The sequence below is a fragment of the Etheostoma spectabile genome, chromosome 10, assembly GCF_008692095.1.
Source record: "Etheostoma spectabile isolate EspeVRDwgs_2016 chromosome 10, UIUC_Espe_1.0, whole genome shotgun sequence".
Classification (NCBI taxonomy): Eukaryota; Metazoa; Chordata; class Actinopteri; order Perciformes; family Percidae; genus Etheostoma; species Etheostoma spectabile.
The window spans coordinates 17574743-17597283 of NC_045742.1; the positions used below are offsets into that span (position 1 = coordinate 17574743).

Below are 22541 nucleotides of genomic sequence, written 5' to 3' on the forward strand. Positions count from 1 at the left end.
TGCACTTTGAATCCATAGTAATGAGATGGCATAGACCAGTAATTCATGTACTTTTGGTACAATTCTGTATCATCACTACACTGTATTTCATACTTTCCTGTTTGTCTTTATTATTCATTTCTCACAAACCTTAAATAAGAAAAAAAGGTTCCTTTAAATCTGGTGGGAACCCTTAGTTGTACTTATCAGAAAAGTTGTTGTGTGTAATGCGCCAGAATTACAGTAAGTCTTCTTAATGAGTTGATAATGCAAGCTTGCAGTACAGCTGTCCCTTAATTGAATCACTATGTGGCATTATCATTAAGTAAAGTAGATCTTTAACTTACTAACAGTGTCATCACAAAAGTAGTTGACTTGATCTTTGATAATATACAGCAGGGTGTCAATACTAACATTCTAGTGTTTTAGTGTAGATTTATTAAATCTGCTTTATAAACTAAAACAAAACTTCCATTTCAATAATGGAGCAGACCCAAAGAATTGTTATGCTTTTTAATGCAAAACTCAAGAGATTTAGAAGTTCACCATTTAGTTTGCTGTTCTATTTTGTTGTGTATTTAATAAATCAAAAACGACCAAACCGTAGCATACAATAAACTCACATTACACAAGTTACTACATGTTGCACCATAAAAGTACCACTGAACCACAAAAAGCACTTATTGTATATGTTTGCCTGTAAAACATTACAACTTTATACAAGTAATGCAATCTGAACTGTGCTAAAGAGTTGTGTGACAACATGATGTATTTTAGTGTTGCACATAGTTGGCACATACAAAGTTCACTATTGGTATTGAAAAAGAAAATCATATTTATAGATTCAGATGTATATATGTCAGTCATACCTATATTACTATTTATGTTATATATGCATATACATACAGTAGTCAGTAATACACATGAGCAGTATTCAGGATTTCACTATTGTAAAGTAAACATTAAGTCATGATGAACGTGAATTTTTAACTTGTAACACAATCTCAGAAGACATTGGAATTAAGGAACAGCCATAGTTTGTGAAAGTTAAAAAAAGTGAAACAGTAGTCATAAAGAGATAGTCATCCAACCATTCTCAAGAACTCACTTTGTTCACTATGATTAATCCCCTAGACTCCTATTCTCCAGTAATGTCCACGTGGGCATTGTATTCAAGCACATTGTTAATTTATATTGAAGCTGAGAGTACACCTAACTTTCTGAATCCATAGAAACAAGTGATACTGTTGTACTTCTTCATTGTGGTCATTAAAACTGAATCTTCCAAATTTTTTAAAAAATAAAACAGTAAGGTATAACTACAGCAAATGGATTTCTCAATATTATAAAATATCTAAAGCTATTAAAGTAATTTGATTATCCCATGCAGAAACAACTGAAAGGCAGATACATAATGGCTGAAGGCCTCACTCTCATCTATTTAATATACTGGTTTCCTTAACTTAATCTCTCAGCACACTCATTCATATTTTTAAGCCTAACTCACATTTAAAGCACAAAGTCAAGTACAAAACATAAAATGACTAAAAGCTACCACACTTATAAATACTGATTCCCTTTTGTTTACATACTTTTAAATTCTAGTTAGGTGCTTTTTTGACATTTAGTTAATTGTGCTGTGTTACTTCTTAGTTAAGTTGTTATACATTAATGCTGTAATGGAGCAAGACAAAGCACAGAGGTTACAAATGTAATATCCAACATGTTCATTTTTAGAGAGAGAAAACAGTCTCTTAAAGGCATTTGAACATGTCCATGTCCACTCTTAATAGTCCTTGTTGATGCTTCTTTAAAAATCCGCAGGTGCAATTTTTCGTACAGCCTTTGTCTTTGCGAGTGTCTCCTCTTGAACTTTTTTGTATGAAAGTCTTGTAGTGTGGTTACAGCCATGCACCCATATCATGCATATTGAATGGACATAGAGGCATTGTTGATTGGCTTGTCATGTGCTTAAAGAAAGAGAGGGGGAGGGTTGTGTTCATAATTAGCCACAATGGTCCACTAGTTGTTTTAGCTTGACAACTACACATTGTGAGGAAACACAGATCCGACTGAACAGGATGGATGTGGGGGGTGGGGGATATGGGTAGGTGGTTTTTCCGTTCCTCTGTGAAGCTCTGCTTTCAGGGTCAATCCAGTACGCAGCTGGAGATGTGTTATGTCGAACCGCTGCTGCTGCTGGTGGAACCCTGCAAATGAGAGAAGAGAATTATATACAGTACATCTAGAAATGAACCACAGTACGGACAGCCTTGTGACTGTCCAAACTGACATATCTGTCATTCAGACAGGGGCTTCAGGCAGAAGACAGAGTGGGTGGACGGGTTGGGCAGATCCTTGAACATGTAGTGGTGAGGTGTGGGTCTATCAATGAATACCATGCTCCGAAATTATGTGAAGGGAGTGGTTGCTAGGTAACTGGCTGACTGGTTTCACTTTGCGCCTCTCCTGCACAAAGAATTAGGTCACAATTCACACGACAGCAGACAGCAGAAATTCAATGTGTCATTCATTGTCATCATACAACAACAGCACAGTTCAATTCCACATATAAACATTCAAAATTAGGATATACTTATAATCTATTAGAGGTGGGTCAGCAGGGGATGAACACAAATGAATCTTCACATGCACAGGATCCTTTTGAGAACATAGTGATTCAATTAAAGTTAATTAAAAAGTGAAAAAAGCTAAGTCAGCAAATGCCAACATTTGTTAGTTGAAGTAAAAAGGTGAAGTAAAAGAGTTTTTAGATCTGTGATCAATGACCTTTAGGCAGAGCAGCATGTTGATGTTATCCTTTTGTGTTTATAAGTAATGCTCTATGAGCCAAGGATGCAGGTGTGTGCAGGGACTGGCTATACTTGACCCTCACTTTGTTTTACCAAAATTGATGAGTAGGACAGGAATATTTTTTCAATACTAAGTTATTTGGACCTAAACTATTTTGGACCTAAACGGCTGCAAAACTGACCACGGTGAGTGTCAAACTCAGTATACAGTAATATAATTATGTCTTTGTCCCCTGAGGTCAATAATGATCATATTTTTAGGCTCTGTCAAACTGTATAAAAAACTTTGAGAAGGGACGTGATTCTGAAGTACTGATAGAAGTAGTGTTAATTATTTTGGTAGTTAGATTGCATATACAAACGTTAGTGGGATTTAGTGATGAGGCTGTAAAATGAATAACGGATACCAAAATGTTGGCATGCACAGTTAACATGGGAGATTAAACCAGTTGCATGTGATGTCAACTGAGTGACCATTTGCAATTAAAAAAATCTCCATCTTCAAGATAAACTAAAAACTATAAAAAGTTTAAAAAAACATCCACTGAAAACAAAACAAACACTAAAAAAAACATTCAAACACTATGTTCTGTAACATCATTCATAAAAGGGCATCTGGCGTGAGACTCCTGCATACCTCCAGCTGCAGAGTGGACTTTCCTCATTTAGGGTACTTTAGAGTGGGGAGAAAAACAAAACAAGCAATTTAATGATCAGGTCATTGCAAGCACAAAAAATAATTTTTGTATGTATCCAATGACCAAAGAGGTGGTGCCGACGCACAATGAATGACATGTTAGCTTTAAGAAATACCACAGACTATGCATGGTTTGGTTTGTGACCCTTTATAACAGATATTGTGGCTTGTTACACTCTGTTCTATTAAAGTGAACAGTTTTACATTTAGCTGTATCATTGATTGTTCTTATAGCAGAATACTTACCATCAGCTAGATAGATAGATAGATAGATAGATAGATAGATAGATAGATCACATTGAAAAATTAAATGACACTGACACTGGAAAAAAGGCACTTTAAATATTATTACATAGGATTCAGCACTTTCATTACATATACAGTATTTGAAGACAAATAGCGGGTCATGCATGACAGTAACCAGATTATTAGATCAAAGAATCCTTACTCACAGACTTTCACTGTTTGAAAAATAGTAATAGTGTTAAGCTAGCTCTTTGTATATAACATTTATGTCCTTCTTTAGACTTGACTGTGGTTTTATTTGTTGTGAATACATTTCACTGACGCATCGTCACAAACCAAAGTCACACAGAAATTATTGTGAAGCAGATACAGTTGAAAAGCCTTTTTGAGCAAATGCTGCACTGTAAAATTAACAGCTGCAGGATATGTTATGAAGCCGAAGTGTGACCGCATGTAACCATTTGTTTTGCTATCTAATTGAATGATAAATGTAGTATATTATTTCTACTTCTTGTGATGGATGTTTAAACATCTTTAACAAAGGTTTGGTGTCTATCCTGGTATAATGTAAAATTTGTATTGGGAATCTTTTATGTTTATTATTAGTAAGTAGCCTACCTGTTGAATAATTTACATGTTTTACAGTAAATTTTTGCAATTATACAAGGAGATTGAGCAAAGACTGAGTTAAACGGTATTTGACTGCAATTCAATGGGTAAAGAAGTCTCAAATACACACGGAAATTTAAGCCACAGAGTATCCTTACACAGATAAAATCAGGGGTACAACAACAAATTATACATGATTATACTGTGCATCAAAGCTTTTATACTGATTTAGTGATTTTGTTGTTGTTTTGCTCACTGGCCTAACACACGAAATGCAGTCATTCATTGTTGAATTTGAAATTGAGATCCTCATGGAAGCGAGATATTTTTCACAAAAGTAAACCTAGGAATGAGGGTTTATTTAAAGTATGTCATCTGTACCTGCAGAGTGGAAGCTGCTGAGTCACTAGTGTCTGTCAGTCCTGTGCCTCTTGGTAAACTGGACACGATGTATCTGGAGCCCTTTGGCACAGGCTGTCTAACCACCAGCTTTCCTTTCCGGGTCTCTGCTAGGAACAGACTGTACCAGTAGGCATCGTTGGAGACCAGAGTGGAATCTGCGATGGTGGAGTTCCTCTCACTGATCACACTGTTCCTGCAGGGAGGAGCCGCTTTGCTGGGCTTGGGTTTCTGACACTTGAGCACGATGGTGACCAATATGGTGATCAGCAGGAGGAACGACACCGAGCCCAGACCGATGACCAGATACAGGTTTAGGTCTGAAAAGATGTCATATTCCAGAGGCACCTCAGTCATGTCAGAGTGGGCCTTAACGACAGTCTCCACTGTGGACAGCTTGATGGTGACTGTAGCAGAGAGAGCAGGCTCCCCGTTGTCCTTGGCAACAACAACCAGCCGCTGGTGGCGCGGGTCTCTGTAGCTGAACATCCTCATAGTCCGGATCTCTCCGTTGTACTGGTCCAGACTGAACAAGGTGGCGTCAGTCACCTGGAGGAACTGGTAGGTAATCCGAGAGTTGTGCACCGAGTCGGTGTCTAAGGCTATCACCTTGGCAACCAGAGAGCCTTTATCGGTGGATCTGGGGATCTTTTCCTCCACCACCGAGCCGTGCGCGCGCCACGGAGAAACAATAACAGGAGCGTTGTCGTTCTGGTCCACAATGAGGATGTGGACCGTCACGTTACTGCTGAGTGGAGGAGAGCCAGAGTCTCTGGCCTCGATGTGGAAAAGAAACTCCTTCTCGATCTCATAGTCAAAGGTTTTTAGTGCGTAAAGATTACCGTTCTCTGGATTGATGGAGAACAGCATGGACATGGAGGTGTTGGCTATCTCCTTCTCTAGGATGAAATAAACTAGATACTGGTTTTCATGGAGGTCAGGGTCAAACGCAGTGAGGGAACTGAGCAAGGCCCCAGGTGCGTTATTCTCCATTACACGTATAGTATAAAATGACTGAGGGAACTGTGGGACATTGTCATTCACATCCAGCAGCTCTAACGTCATAGTTTCATTATCAGATAAAGGAGGAGAACCTCTGTCTGTCACGGTGAACGTGATGTCATATTCTGGAACCTTCTCACGGTCTAATGGCTCTGACACCACTAATTCATAATAGTTATCAGAGGACTCCCTCAGTTTGAAAGGCATGTTATCTGGAATATGGAGATCAACCACTCCATTATCACCTGAGTCTTTATCGCTGACACTAACTACTGCTATCACTGTGTCTATCGGTTCATTTTCTTTTATTGGACTTTGAAATGATTTGATGGATATTTCTGGGTGGTTGTCATTCATATCTGTCACCTGTATTGTCAGTTTACACTGTCCAGAAAGGGAGTTAGGCCCTTATCACTAGCAATAACCTCCATTTCATAAAGCTTTAAATCTTCATAATTTATCATCTCTTTCACTCTGATTTCACCATTTTCTGGATTCAAGTTAAACATCTGTTGCGTTCTCTCTGATGTATATAAACTATATGAATAAACAATGTCGGAATTTGAGCCTTCATCTAAATCAGTGGCGTTTAGTTTTACTACTAGACTGCCTATCGGGGAGTTTTCCATTACATCTACGATATATATGTCTTTGTCAAATGAAGGGGTGTTGTCGTTCACATCAAGCACGCGAACAATGATGCTGGCTGTACCTGTGCGCGTGGGCACTCCACCGTCCACAGCAGTGAGTATTAGATTATGAACAGCCTGCTGCTCTCTATCTAAAGCTTTTTTCAGAATCAAGTCAGCAAACTTTGTCCCATCTCGCCCAGTCTGAATTTCAATGGAGAAATGTTCACTTGTGCTCAGATAGTAATTTTTCACAGAATTCGTTCCAACATCTGGATCTGCAGCATTATTCAATGAGAATCTCTCTCCAACGGGGCTTGATTCAGAGATGTCCAGGTGCATCGTCCCCCGTCGAAAATGAGGAGCGTTGTCGTTAATATCCGTGATTTCCACCTCGATATTAAACATTCGTATTGGATTTTCAATTGTAGCGTCTAATTTCAGAAAGCACGTCTTCAAGGGCATAACAACTCTCTGTCTATCCTTTCAAAGATAAACAGCTCTCCTGTGTCTTTGTTGATATCGATGTATTTCTTATTGCCTACAACGTCTACGCGCATTTTCCTTCCCTTTAGCGTCTTCACATCTATTCCCAAATCAGTTGCTAAATTAGCAACGACAGAGCCTTCCTCCATTTCTTCGGGAACAGAATAATGGTTGACGGTAGATACTATGTTCAGGATGGCAGAAAGACAGAGAAATACGGAAACGTACCCGCTCCTGAACAACACTCGGATCTGATGCGCCATCGTGCAGATGTCGTGATAGCCTGAAACGTGGATAAACCGTCCTCTCGTTGAAAGAACAAACGAGACGAGGATCTCAAAAAATGAAACGCTTCTTTACGCTGAGACAGAGCGTGGCGTCCGTGTAATGCAATGTCGGACTGACCCTCCTCCAATAAACTATCGTGAGAACGATGACATCATCAGTGAGTGTATTTTCGTGGAGAGCAGCGACGAAATTAGTCTTATGTGAGCCTTTGCAAGTTTTTAAAACAAATCTTAAATCTTGTTTTGAACTAAAACAGTGTGAGTAGGTTTTTATCACAGTTTAACAAACTGACAATGAGTCTTTTGATAAAGTTTCGTTTCTGATTTCTATTTTTGTATTCCCTGGGTGGGTGGTAATCTTCTAAAAACTTTTAATGTAATTTCACATTCCGTTTTTTGTTAGCATAACTTAATACACGTGTTGTTTTAAAATTTTGTCAAAAGTGTTGACAGTGTTGGTAAAAGTATGCATATGTATCAGAGTATCATTTTTTGCTTCATGTTCTGCCACTTTTACGCACGGGTCTGTGCGTAAAACAATGCCAAACATGATGAATCCAAAGTGACCGTGTGTGTATCATCGACAGGTTGGTTGTCCGGGTGTCACACGTCTAGCCTTATTTCTCCTCCCAGTGTTTATGCAAAAATATCTAGGCTAAGATACAAATCTAAAAATTGAGGAAGTTTAAGGGAAAACTTTTTGAGAGTTTAGCAAGAAGATTAAAAAATTTTCGTGGCAAAATTTTTTTCCCTTATTGCATGTCTTTTTCACTAACTTAAAAAATAAATAGGGAAAAAATTTTAAAACCGGGGAAAGTCTGTTGGTTTTTTCAGGGGTTTAACAAAATTAACTGGTTAACACTTTAAAATATTTTTCAGGTAAACTGTTATATTTGGTCAGTTTGTGCCTTTGGAAAAAATTTTTGGGTTTGGAACGAAACCCCCATTTTTTTGGGGCCCTTGTAAAAAAACCCCGTGGTTTTTGGGGAACGGGGGAATTGTGGTTTTTCCCTATGATACACTTCCTCAGGGGGGCCCGTTTGCCGGGGGGTTTTGAATTAAAAAGGCCAATTTGGGGCCCAAAGGGAAACAAAAACCCCCCCAAATGACAGAAGGGTTTTTTTTAAATGATTTTCCGAGACCCAGTCAGTAAATCCAACGAAGTTCCCTGGGGCAAAATGGGGGAAAAAGGGGGCCCCCCCGTTTTTTAAAAAACCCGTTGGGGGGCCTTCCCGGGGAAACATCCCTTTCCGGCCCCCCTTTTTACTAGCCTGTTTTGGCCCAAAAAAACGAAAGGAAAAAATTTTCCACCGATGGGCTGGCCCCCTTTAACCCGGGTTTTTGGTATCTGGGATCTTTTTCCCCCCCCAATGGGGCCACAAAAAATAACCATTGGGTTTTTGGTCCCGGGGTTTGTACCGACGTTTGTATGGGGGGAAGCCAAGCTGGCCCAAAAAAAACCCTTTCTTCGCTTTTTTGGAAAAGTTCCGCTCTGGAGGGGGAAAAAATTGGGGGGGGGCCACTTTCCGGGGGTTTAAAAAGGGGTTTTATGGGGGTCAGGGCAAAACCGTGGGAAACTGGAACCCGGTCGACCCATTTCCAAAAAAATGAGGGAACGGGGGAAGTCATTCACACCACACTCTCCATTTTTCTTACAAAAAAGGGGAAAACCTTTTTTTTTGGTGATGTACGGAACCTTTCCGTTTGGGCCCACCCCCTTTTCCCCTTGTTTTAAAGGGGCTCCCTATTTTTAAACTTTTACTGGGGGGAGACAAACCCTTATCACCTGGGCTTGTCCTAACTAAATTGTGCCATGGGTTCATTTTCTTTTTTGGGAAATTTTTTTTGGGGTTTTTTCTGGGGTTTTTTCTTCCCCACCGAGCTTTCCCCAAAAGGGATTCCCCTTTTTCCACAATCCTTTTTTAAAAAACTAAATTTTCATTTTTTTTCCCCCCTTTTCCTTTTTCTGGATTAAAAAAACTTTCTTCCTTTTTTAATAAAAAATTTTTTTAAAAAAATTTCGGTTTAAAACAAAATGGGGGTTAGTTTCTCTAAAAATTATGGGGATTTTTCCCATTTCAGAAAATTTTTTTGGGGGGGGTTTCGTTCCTCCCCGAAAAATATGGTTTGTGGGGGGACTACCTTCCACCTTTAAAATTAATTAAAAGTTTCCTTTATTAAAGAAATCGTCAGAAAATTTTTCCCCCCTTTCCCCCTTTTCGGAAAATTTACCTTTTAAATTTTTAAAAATTTCTTCCAAACATGGGTTCGATTATTCAAAAATTCCCCCAACTGCAATGTCCGGGGGGCCCCCCCCTCAAACTGAGGTTTTTTTTTAAAAAATCGTGTTTCCCCCTTTTAAACTTTGTTTTTTAAATTGTCTTAAAAAAATGAGTTTTTCCAACCCAAAAAACCTCTATTTTTTCAAAAAAACCCCTCCTGTTTTTTTGAAGGGTTTATTTTTTATTGCCTAAAAATTACGTTTTTCTTTTTGGGGTTTCAGTTTACCCATCAATTTTAAAAATTAAAACGAAGGCCCTCCATTTTTTTCCAAATGGTTTTAACTATTGTGCAAAAGAAGGAATAAAAAGTCCCCCCGAACAAAACCGGTCATGCCCAATCGGCAGGTTGTGCCAAACGTGGTTAAACCCTCTCGTTAAGGGGAAAAAGAAAACCCAAAAAAAAAAAACCCTTTTAAGAAATTTCTCCGGGAGAATGTACTGAACCCCTTCCAAAAAACCTTGAACGAGAATCTAAATTTGTTTTCAAAAAAACCACAATGGTCTTTTGATTTTGGGTTTTTTTAAAAAAAAAATTAAAATCTTTTTAATAAACTGGGAAGGTTTTTCCGTTTAAAAACGAAAATTTTTTTAAAATTTTTGTCTGATTCAAAACCCGGGGGGGAAAATTTTTTTTTGGGAATTTTTTTTTTTTAGAAATTAAAACTTTTTTTTTTAAAAGTGGGAATTTGAAAAGGGAGGTAGGAAGGATCCTTTTTTCCCCCGTTTTTTAGCACGGGGGTTTTCTAAAAAAAACCAAAAAATATCCAAAGGACCGGGTTTTTTTTTAAAAGTTTTTTTTTTGAAAAAAAATTTTTTCCCCCTTTTTTTAAATTTTAGCAAAACCCCAAAAAAGGAGAAGGGAAAAAAGATTTTTTTTTGGGGGTTTGGGTTTGGGAAAACCCCCGGGGAATTGGTAGGCAATTACTTTTTCCCTTTGTACTTTTTTTTTAGGGAACCCAAAATTTTTTGGGAATAAAAAAAAAAAGCTGATAAAAAGGTGAGGGTTTTTTTTTGGGGTTTATTTAAAACAAAAGTTAAAATTTTTAAAAAAATTTTTCCCTAGGGTAAAAAACCCCCAATGGGGTCATGGGGAAACGGGCCCCGTTTCCGGGGGTTTGGGCCCGTGCTAACCGCTTCCTTGGGGTTTTCCTGGAACAATGTACCGTGGACTTTGGCCAAGGGGAACCCCATTTTTCCCCCCTTCCACTTTTCCTGCAGGGGGAAACCCCTTTGCTGGTTGGGTTTCTAACTGACACATTACCTTGCAGGGGGGAACCCCGGGGGAAAAACCCGAACGTTTGGTGAAAATTTTTTCCGAGGACCCAGAGCAAGGGGGCCTTAACCCCAAAATCCCGGGATTTAAGGGGGGCTTACGGGGAAGGGCTCCCCCGTTGCCCCTTGGAAAAACAGGCGGGGGGCCGGGGGGCCCGAACTAACCCCTGCCGGTCTTGTGTACTTCCAGTAAACGGGGGTTTACCGAGAAGGTGGGTTCTTTTTCCCGAGGTTTTAGGTTCCCCTTTGGCCCCAGGGTTTTGGGACGGGGCTTTCCCCCCGGGGGCCCCCCGGGAAAAAATACGACTGCCCGGGCCAAAATAGGGACCGTCCGTTCTGCAGGAGGGGACCAAGTTCGGGCTGAGGGGAAAAAAAACCCCCCTTTCCGATAAGAAATTTTTTATTAAGCCCGTTTTTGGTTGAAAAACCCGCGGAATGGAGGGGGGCACCCTTCTGGAGGAAAAATAATATTTTTCGGGGTCGGGGTCCGAGGAAAAGGGGAAAAGGGCCCCAGGCGTTACCCATTACATTATAAAAAAATTTACGAGGGAAGGGGGGTTGTCATTCCATCCACCCTAACTCAATTTTTTATAAAAAAGGAAAACCCCTCTTCTGCCGGTGAACGTGTGCATATTCTGAACCCCTTCCACGGTCAATGTTGACAAAACTATTCAAAATTTTATAAAGGGGACGCCCTCAGTTTAAAGGATTTACTGGAATATGGAATCAAAACCCCTCCATTTCACCGAGTCTTTTTCCTACACTACTACTGCATAGTGTCTAACTTATTTTTTTTATTGATTTGAAATGTTTATAATTTGGTTGGTTTTCTTCTTCTTTTACCCTTTTTAAGTACTGTCCAAAATATTTGGGCCCCTTTTCATAGCATAATTTCCCTTTCATCTAAATCCTCAAATTTTACAAACCTTTTCTTAATTTCACCCTTTGGGGGTTCAATTAAATTTTTTGGTTTTCTCTGAGTATAAACTATATGAAAAATCAAAATTTTTCCCCTATCAAATTTGGGTTAGGGAAAAAACACTTCCATGGAGTTTTCCCCTTTTTACCTTAAATTTTTTTAAAGAGGGTTTTCGTTCAACAGACAAAAAACCATGCCAAACCGGGGGTGTCCTCCACTCACGTCGTATTAATTTGAAAACCTCTGCTCCACAAACCTTTTTCCAAAAACAATCGGGGAAAATTGCCCCCCTCGCCGTCTGAATTTTTAAAAAAAATTTCATTTCTAGATGAATTTTCCGAATTGTTCCAACATCCGGGGTCCACTTTTAAAAGAATCTCTCCCTTTGGGGTTGTTTAGAATTCAAAATTGGGTCTTTGAAAATGGGGGCGTTTTCGTTATACCTTCACTTTAATTTAAAAATTTATGGATTTTTTATTTTATTATAAGCACCGGAGCTTTGGGGCAAAATTTTCCCCGTCAAACTTTCCAAATAAAATCCCGTTCTTTGTTATCGAATTTCTTATTTTCTACAAGACCCCATTTCCTCTTTCGTTTAACATCCATATTTTTACATTAGCGAAGACCTTCTTCATTCCTTGGGAAAACCCAATGTAAAAAAAATTTTTCCCAAAGACAAAAAATAAAGACCTAAAAACCGATTTTGTGCCATTGTTTAAGGCCTCGTTGCTTGTGTTGCAAAACCAATTTTTAAAAAAAAAATTTTTTTCCGAAAAGAATTTTTGGGGTTTAAATCCCCCTCCCAAATATTCTCGCAATGTTATTCCGGAGGATTTTTCTGCGCTAAAAAGGAAAGCTGCGTTTCTGGAGTGGAGTTTCTGCACCACGAATCTGTCCGGTTGTTTCAAGATCTGCCCTGATGACGGCGATTCACTGTCATGGCACTCATGTGCCTTTCTTTCATTTCGAAAACAGCACCACCTTTATATTTTGTGACTAACGTGAAGCAAATAAAAATGCATTGTATACATTTTATGTGGATTTAAAATTTCATTTTTGCCGATATTACTGAAAACAATTATCAACTGTTAAGATTGCTCTTACATGTCTAAAGTGAAAAAATTTCACTTAACTTGATACATGATGATGAAACAGTAACATAGGGTTATTTACCTGCAGTGGAAGCTGCTGAGTCACTATGCTGTCGTCCTTGCTCTGTGTAAACTGGACACGATGTATCTGGAGCCCTTTGGCACAGGCTGTCTAACCACCAGCTTTCCTTTTCCGGGTCTCTGCTAGGAACAGACTGTACCAGTTAGGCATCGTTGAGACCAGAGTGGAATCTGCGATGGTGGAGTTCCTCTCACTGATCACCACTGTTCCTGCAGGAGGAGGGCCGCTTTGCTGGGCTTGGGTTTCTGACACTTGAGCACGATGGTGACCAATATGGTGATCAGCAGGAGGAACGACACCGAGCCCAGACCGATGACCAATACAGGTTTAGGTCTGAAAAGATGTCATATTCAGAGCCCTCATCCTGTCAGAGTGGCCTTAACGACGTCCCACTGTGGACAGCTTGATGGTGTGACTGTAGCAAGAGAGAGCAGGCCCCCGTTGTCCTTGGCACAACAACCAGTCGCTGGTGGCGCGGGTCTCTGTAGCTGAACATCCCTCATAGTCCGGATCTCTCCGTTTACTGTCCAGACTGACAAGGGTGGCGTCAGTCCACCTGGAGAAACTGGTAGGTAATCCGGAGTTGTGCACCGAGTCGGTGTCTAAGGCTATCACCTTGGCAACCAGAGAGCCTTTATCGGTGGATCTGGGGATCTTTTCCTCCACCACCGAGCCGTGCGCGCGCCACGGAGAAACAATAACAGGACGTTTCGTTCTGGTCCACAATGATGATTGGACCGTCACGTTCTGCTGAGTGGAGAGAGCCAGAGTCTCTGGCCTCGAGTGAAAAGAAAACTCCTTCTCGTCTCATAGTCAAGGTTTTTAGTGAGTAAGATTACCGTTCTCTGATTGATGGAGAACAGCATGGACATGGAGGTGTTGGGCTATCTCCTTCTCTAGGATGAAATAAACTAGATACTGGTTTTCATGGAGGTCAGGGTCAAACGCAGTGAGGGAACTGACAAGGCCCCAGGTGCGTTATTCTCCATTACACGTATAGTATAAAATGATGAGGGAACTGTGGACATTGTCATTCACATCCAGCAGCTCTAACTTCATAGTTTCATTATCAGATAAGGAGGAGAACCTCTGTCTGTCACGGTGAACGTATGTCTATTCTGGAACCTTCTCCACGGTCTAATGCTCTGACACCACTAATTCATAATAGTTATCAGGACTCCCTCAGTGTGAAGGCATGTTATCTGGAATATGGAGATCAACCATCCATTATCACCTGAGTCTTATCACTGACACTAACTACTGCTATCACTGTGTCAACTCTATGTTTTCATTGACTGGACTCCGAAATGATTTAATGATAATTCTGGATGGTTGTCGTTCATGTCTTCAACCAAACCTTTAGAGTACATTGTCCTGATAACTATTGCTCCTTTATCATTAGCTAAACTTCCATATCGTACATCCTGAATCCCATAATTTAACATCCCTTCACTGAATTTCACCAGTGGAAGGATTCAAATTAAAGTTTCTTGCGTTTTCATCTGAAGTATATAAACGTAGAGTAATTCAAATCTGAATTTGACCCTTTATCTAAGTCTGTCGCATTGAGATGAACAACAAGACTTCCGATCGGAGAATTTTCCATTACAGTGATTTGGTAGCTCTCTTCTTTAAATGTAGGGGCGTTGTCATTTGTGTCTAAAACATGAACATTAATGCTGGCAGTACCAGAACGAGATGGCGTACCGCCATCTACAGCTGTAAGTATTAAATAATGAACAGCCTGCTGCTCTCGGTCCAATGTCTTTTTCAGGATTAAATCAGCAAATTTGGATCCATCTCTTCCAGTCTGAATTTCTATTGTGAAATAATCACTTTCGCTCAAATTGTATGTTTTCACAGAGTTTGAACCAACGTCTGGGTCAACTGCATTACTCACTGAAAAGCGCTCACCAGCCTGCGTAGCCTCTGAAATGTCTAAATCTATTGTGTCTCTTCGAAAATGAGGTGCGTTGTCATTTATGTCCATTATCTCTAATTCAATATAAAATATTCGTTTGGGGTTTTCTATTATTGCTTCCATTTTCAGATAACAGGATGTCTTGGCGGAACATAAGGACTCTCTGTCAATTCGTTCAACAATGTAAAGCTCCCCTGTTTCTTTGTTCACGTCCAGATATTTCCGATTGGCAATAATCTCTATCGCATTTTCCGTTCGACTAATGTTTCACATCTAGTCCCAAATCCCCAGCTAGATTTGCGACGACAGAGTCTTCTTCGAGTTCCTCGGGAACAGAATAGTGTGATACAGCCAACGGTGGAATTTAAGGTGGCAACAAAGAATAATTGTGCGACACATACCTTTTCCAATATTCAGAACAGACCAAGCCTTCCATTGTTACCCCAGATCTGTGTGTTTCTTCAACGTAGTCCAAATGATCCCGCACAACATTAGGACAACTTGAAGCTTTAGTCAAATTCCTAAAAGCAATCCGGTAGAGACACTGTGAGATCCTTCAGATCCAAATTCACTCAGCCACAGGACTGTCCATTCGCCGTTTCCTCCCTTCCTTTCTCTAAATTATGACTGCCAAGGCGACCGTGATGTCACAAGAGCATGGGACAGCGACGCTGCGTGCAGGAAGGTGTACCGCTCATCGGCATTTGTTACAAACATTTATATTACTGTTTGTGTACCACAAGTCAACCTCAAAATCATAACATATCTTTAACCCCGGGGAAGTTATTTTAATCGTCCGGTGCTGCTGACATGGATTAAGGTCAGTTAGAGTTTTCTTTTTTTTCTTTTTTAAACTTTTTTGTTTTGTCTTAAGTTAGTTGTTTGTCGATTTAACACGTTTAGAATCCATGTATGCTCTTCGGTCTAAGATAATTTTGCGTTTTTTGTTGGCTTGTTGCATTTAATCTTTCATTCCCTGGTGCAACCCCTGGGCACAAACTTGTAAAGATCAACAATAAGAAATTGTAACTTTTAAATGTTGAGGCAAAACACATCTGGGGGGTTCTCTCTGAGATAATATATTTATACAATACGGTTTCTATTACTATATACATTAAATCAGCAGATCAATTTTACTATTAAAATGAGAACGTTAATATCAGTTGTAAAAGGAGAATATACGCAAGTATGTCTTAAATTGATATTCAATTGTCCTAAGAAAATCTACTAAAAGTGTTTGCAAATTACTTATTCCTGAACTGGTATTAAAAGAGTGTCTATTACTAAAACAAATGGTTTATAAAAGCTGTACAGGTGTTGGATCAACAAACGACTCTCACCTGCAGGGTAGAAGCTGCTGAGTCACTAGTGTCTGTCAGTCCTGTGCCTCTTGGTAAACTGGACACGATGTATCTGGAGCCCTTTGGCACAGGCTGTCTAACCACCAGCTTTCCTTTCCGGGTCTCTGCTAGGAACAGACTGTACCAGTAGGCATCGTTGGAGACCAGAGTGGAATCTGCGATGGTGGAGTTCCTCTCACTGATCACACTGTTCCTGCAGGGAGGAGCCGCTTTGCTGGGCTTGGGTTTCTGACACTTGAGCACGATGGTGACCAATATGGTGATCAGCAGGAGGAACGACACCGAGCCCAGACCGATGACCAGATACAGGTTTAGGTCTGAAAAGATGTCATATTCCAGAGGCACCTCAGTCATGTCAGAGTGGGCCTTAACGACAGTCTCCACTGTGGACAGCTTGATGGTGACTGTAGCAGAGAGAGCAGGCTCCCCGTTGTCCTTGGCAACAACAACCAGTCGCTGGTGGCGCGGGTCTCTGTAGCTGAACATCCTCATAGTCCGGATCTCTCCGTTGTACTGGTCCAGACTGAACAAGGTGGCTCAGTCACCTGGAGGAAATGGTAGGTATCCGAGAGTTGGCCCGAGTCGGTGTCTAAGGCTATCCCTTGGCAACCAGAGCCTTTCTCGGTGGATCTGGATCTTTTCCTCCACCACCGAGCCGTGCGCGCGCCACGGAGAAACAATAACAGGAGCGTTGTCGTTCTGGTCCACAATGATGATGTGGACCGTCACGTTACTGCTGAGTGGAGGAGAGCCAGAGTCTCTGGCCTCGATGTGGAAAAGAAACTCCTTCTCGATCTCATAGTCAAAGGTTTTTAGTGCGTAAAGATTACCGTTCTCTGGATTGATGGAGAACAGCATGGACATGGAGGTGTTGGCTATCTCCTTCTCTAGGATGAAATAAACTAGATACTGGTTTTCATGGAGGTCAGGGTCAAACGCAGTGAGGGAACTGAGCAAGGCCCCAGGTGCGTTATTCTCCATTACACGTATAGTATAAAATGACTGAGGGAACTGTGGGACATTGTCATTCACATCCAGCAGCTCTAACGTCATAGTTTCATTATCAGATAAAGGAGGAGAACCTCTGTCTGTCACGGTGAACGTGATGTCATATTCTGGAACCTTCTCACGGTCTAATGGCTCTGACACCACTAATTCATAATAGTTATCAGAGGACTCCCTCAGTTTGAAAGGCATGTTATCTGGAATATGGAGATCAACCACTCCATTATCACCTGAGTCTTTATCACTGACACTAACTACTGCTATCACTGTGTCTAACTCTATGTTTTCATTGACTGGACTCCGAAATGATTTAATAGATAATTCTGGATGGTTGTCGTTCATGTCTTCAACCATAATCTTTACAGTACATTGTCCTGATAAACTATTGGCTCCTTTATCAGTAGCTATAACTTCCATATCATAAATCCTGAAATCCTCATAATTTAACAATCCCTTGACAGTAATTTCACCAGTGGAAGGATTCAAATTAAATGTTTCTTGCGTTTTCTCTGAAGTATATAAACTATATGAGTAGGTAATATCAGAATTTGACCCCTCATCTAAGTCTGTTGCATTGAGATGAACAACGAGGCTTCCAATGGGAGAATTTTCCATAATTTCTACAGTCAAACTGACTTTGTCAAAAGTAGGTGCATTGTCATTTGTGTCCAAAACACGAACAATACACTGGCAGTGCCAGATCGAGCAGGTGTGCCTCCATCTACAGCTGTCAGTATTAAATTATGAACAGCCTGCTGCTCCCGATCTAAAGCCTTTTTCAAGATCAAATCTGCCATCTTTGACCCCTCTCTGCCAGTCTGAACTTCAATAGTAAAATGTTCACTTTCACTCAGATGATATGTTTTCACTGAATTGCTTCCAACATCCGGATCAACAGCGTTGCTCAAAGAGAATCTCTCACCTTTCGGCGTTGCTTCAGATATATCTAAATGTATGGCGTCTCTTCGAAACTGTGGGGCGTTGTCGTTCATATCCAAAATCTCTACTTCCATATTAAATATTCGTACTGGGTTTTCTAGTGTTACCTCCAGTCTGAGATAGCAAGATGCTGATGACTTTGCAGGACAAATATTTTCCCTGTCAATCTTCTCAACAACATACAGTTCACCAGTCTCTTTGTTCACATCCAGATATTTCTTATTTGCAATGATGTCAAGACGCATCTTCCTCTGATTCAGTGTTTTAACATCCAGGCTGAGATCGGTAGCGAGGTTAGCGACCACTGATCCTTCTTTCATCTCCTCTGGTATTGAATAATGAGTCGCAGATGTCGAAATATTGTTAACGAAAGACAAAAGAATAAGAAGACCTAACAGCACGTACCTTTTGCAAGACTGCATTGTTACAAAGACCTCGTTGCTATGTGTTGGTTCACGGCAATTTAAACGATATAATTTAGGTTTCCAGTAAAATTGAATTTAGCTGTAAATCCCTTAATCCAAAACATATTCTCGCAATTTTATCCGGAGGATTTTTCTGCGCTAAAAAGGAAAGCGGCGTTTCTGGATGGAGTTTCAGCCCACGGATCGTCTGTTGTTTCAAGATCTGCCCTGCGACGGCGATTCACGCATGGCACTCATGTGACTTCTTTCAGTGAAACGCACACCTTTATTTGTGACTAATGTGAGCACATAAAATGCATTTCATAATTTTATCTGATTTTAATTTAATTTGGCTTATATTACTGAAAAGATCATCAGACGGTTAAGATTTGTACTCCTGAAATTTAAAATGTGAAATAAAACGTCACTTAATTAATACATATAAATAGAAACATGTGAACATTGGCATTTACCTGCAGAGTGGAAGCTGCTGAGTCACTAGTGTCTGTCAGTCCTGTGCCTCTTGGTAAACTGGACACGATGTATCTGGCCCTTTGGCACGGCTGTCTACCACCAGCTTTCCTTTCCGGGTCTCTGCTAGGAACAGACTGTACCAGTAGGCATCGTTGGAGACCAGAGTGGAATCTGCGATGGTGGAGTTCCCTCACTGATACACTGTTCCTGCAGGGAGGAGCCGCTTTGCTGGGCTTGGGTTTCTGACACTTGAGCACGATGGTGACCAATATGGTGTATCAGCGAGGAACGACCCGAGCCCAGACCGATGACCAGATACAGGTTTAGGTCTGAAAAGATGTCATATTCCAGAGGCACCTCAGTCATGTCAGAGTGGGCCTTAACGACAGTCTCCACTGTGGACAGCTTGATGGTGACTGTAGCAGAGAGAGCAGGCTCCCCGTTGTCCTTGGCAACAACAACCAGCCGCTGGTGGCGCGGGTCTCTGTAGCTGAACATCCTCATAGTCCGGATCTCTCCGTTGTACTGGTCCAGACTGAACAAGGTGGCGTCAGTCACCTGGAGGAACTGGTAGGTAATCCGAGAGTTGTGCACCGAGTCGGTGTCTAAGGCTATCACCTTGGCAACCAGAGAGCCTTTATCGGTGGATCTGGGGATCTTTTCCTCCACCACCGAGCCGTGCGCGCGCCACGGAGAAACAATAACAGGAGCGTTGTCGTTCTGGTCCACAATGATGATGTGGACCGTCACGTTACTGCTGAGTGGAGGAGAGCCAGAGTCTCTGGCCTCGATGTGGAAAAGAAACTCCTTCTCGATCTCATAGTCAAAGGTTTTTAGTGCGTAAAGATTACCGTTCTCTGGATTGATGGAGAACAGCATGGACATGGAGGTGTTGGCTATCTCCTTCTCTAGGATGAAATAAACTAGATACTGGTTTTCATGGAGGTCAGGGTCAAACGCAGTGAGGGAACTGAGCAAGGCCCCAGGTGCGTTATTCTCCATTACACGTATAGTATAAAAGGACTGAGGGAACTTTGGCGCGTTGTCATTGACATCTAATAGATGCACAGTGATTGTTTCGTTATCAGATAAAGACTGCGTGCCGGCATCTGAAACAATCAGTGTGATTTCATATTCAGGTACTGATTCACGGTCCAAGGGTTCAGACACTATAAGCTTGTAATGCAAGGGTCTATCTGATGATTTGTTTAGAATAAAGGGCATAGGCTTATTTATGGATAGGCTTACGTTACCATTATCTCCAGTGTCTCTGTCACTTATGCCTACTAGAGCAATGACACTTCCAACTGGGATGTTCTCTTCCACTGTATTTTTCACCGACTCTATGGTAATTTCCGGATAATTGTCATTCATATCCTCCACATGGACGACTACTTTACACTGCCCCAGCAAGGGATGCGTCCCTTTGTCTCTGGCCTCAATGTGCATCTCATACAATTTCATGTCTTCATAATCAACAGTACCCTTCACAGTTATCTCCCCTGTGTTAGGATTCAATGCAAATACGTCTTGTGTTTTTTCGGACGTGTACAGGGTAAATGAGTACACTATCTCTGAATTTGGACCCTCGTCGAGATCTGTAGCGTTAAGCTTCATCACCAAGGTCCCCATCGGGGAATTTTCTGTCATATTAATTGTGTAAGTCTGCTTGTCAAACCGAGGAGGATTATCGTTTGTATCTTGTACTCTAACATCAATATTAGCTGTGCCGGAGCGCACAGGGACCCCGCCGTCCACAGCAGTCAGTACTAAATTGTGAACAGCTTTCTCCTCTCTGTCTAAAGACTTAGTCAACACCAAATCTACATATTGAGTTCCATCACTGCCTGTCTGAATTTCGATGTTGAAATGTTCACTTACACTAAGTCTGTATGTTTTAATTGTATTCATCCCAACATCTGGATCCACTCCATTAGGAAGGGAGAATCTCTCTCCTGGTGTTGCCGATTCTGAAACGTCGAGCTCCACTCTGTCTCGTCGAAAATGTGGAGCGTTATCATTTATGTCCGTTATTCCAAGTTCAATGTTGAAGATACGTAAGGGACTTTCTATTATAACATCAAGCTTCAGAAAACAGGAGGTGGTTTTTGTCGGACAAAGATATTCCCTGTCCATTTTTTCCACAATATACAACTCTCCTGTCTTTTTATTGACATCTAGATATTTTTTGTTATGGAAAATGTCAAGTTTTACCTCTCGTTGTGCCAAACCTCCAGGCTCAAGTCCCAAATCCGCAGCAAGATTAGCTACAACAGAGCCCCTTTCCATCTCCTCCTCTATAGTGTACCGTGTCACAGACAAAGCGCGGGGCCATACTGCATACAAGACAAAAACAGTGGCCCAAAAATTCATAATTTCGTCTACAGGTAACAATACTCCAGATTCTAAAAACGTGTTGTTTTTGTTGGTTTTTGAAATCAGAAAAAAAACATCTTAGGATATGCCGTAGGGTCGTGTTGTTAATTCAAGCATATAAAGCACATCTTGCGGAAAGCAGTGTCCTAAACCCTTTGCAATGGGTGTGTCATGGCTACCAGATGGGAGATGCATTATGCTTTAGTGGTCAACAGTGACACCATGTGACAGAGACTGTACGTAACTTGGCTGTTAAAATCAGCTTTGTTGGCCAAGAATTGGCCAAAATATGCTCTAACAGGACTGTGACATGTAGCAGGATTTGTGGAAGGGCTACCCCTGTACTTTCTTACAAACAATAGCAGGTTCTGTTTGAAGGTATACTAAAACGGCACTGTATTTTACCATGGATTGCATAATACAGTGGGGCTCGAAAGTTTGGGGACCCCAGGTAAACATTTGTATTAATGTAAATAAAGAAGCCAAGAAAAGATGGAAAAATCTCCAAAAGGCATCAAATGAGAGATTAGACTTTTGTATGATATGTCACAAAAAGTTAGATTTTATTTCCATTATTTAAGATTTCATTGTAAGTGCATATTTGGTTTTCATGTGTGTGTCTTTGTACGTATGTAATGATGTGATGTAATTTTGATGCCTATCTTGGCCAGGTCTCCCTTGCAAAAGAGATTTTTAATCTCAATGGGTATTACCTGGTTAAATAAAGGATAAATAAAATAAATAAATAAAAAAAATTACACTTTCAAAATAACAGAAAACAAAAAAAAATATTGTCTGCAAAAGTTTGGGCATCCTGCAGAGTTTATAGCATGCACCGCCCCCTTTGGAAAGCTGAGATCTGACAGTGTCATGGATTGTTCTCAATCATCTTCTGGAAAGACCAAGTGATGTCGATCTTAAGGTTTTAAATGCCCAGACTCATCTGACCTTGCCCCAACAATCAGCACCATGGGTTCTTCTAAGCAGTTTTCTAGAAAACTGAAACTGAAAATAGTTGACGCTCACAAAGCAGGAGAAGGCTATAAGAAGATGGCAACGCGTTTTCAGATGCCAATATCCTCTGTTTGGAATGTAATTGAGAAATGGCAGTCATCAGGAATAGTGGAAGTTAAAGCAAGATCTGGAAGACCAAGAAAAATATCAAACAGAACAGCTCGCAAGATTGTGAGAAAAGCAAGTCAAAACCCACGATCCATCCAGAAAGACCTGGCAGACACTGGAGTTGTGGTACACAATTCCACTATAAA

General features: G+C 40.7%; 2 protein-coding genes across 2 annotated transcripts; both read right to left on the minus strand.

Moving 5' to 3' along the window:
- Positions 1–544: 544 nt before the first annotated feature.
- LOC116696613 (protocadherin alpha-C2) lies at positions 545–7548 on the minus strand. The gene is given in 4 exon segments (XM_032527692.1): positions 545–2189; positions 4726–6149; positions 6152–6832; positions 6835–7548. Coding segments are annotated over 4 exon segments (2427 nt in total). The 5' UTR covers positions 7124–7548; the 3' UTR covers positions 545–2156.
- Positions 4673–21434, minus strand: pcdhb (protocadherin b). Its single transcript, XM_032527693.1, is given in 5 exon segments — positions 4673–4725; positions 18897–18994; positions 18997–19084; positions 19086–19173; positions 19175–21434. Coding segments are annotated over 5 exon segments (2394 nt in total). The 5' UTR covers positions 21271–21434; the 3' UTR covers positions 4673–4701.
- Positions 21435–22541: the final 1107 nt, after the last annotated feature.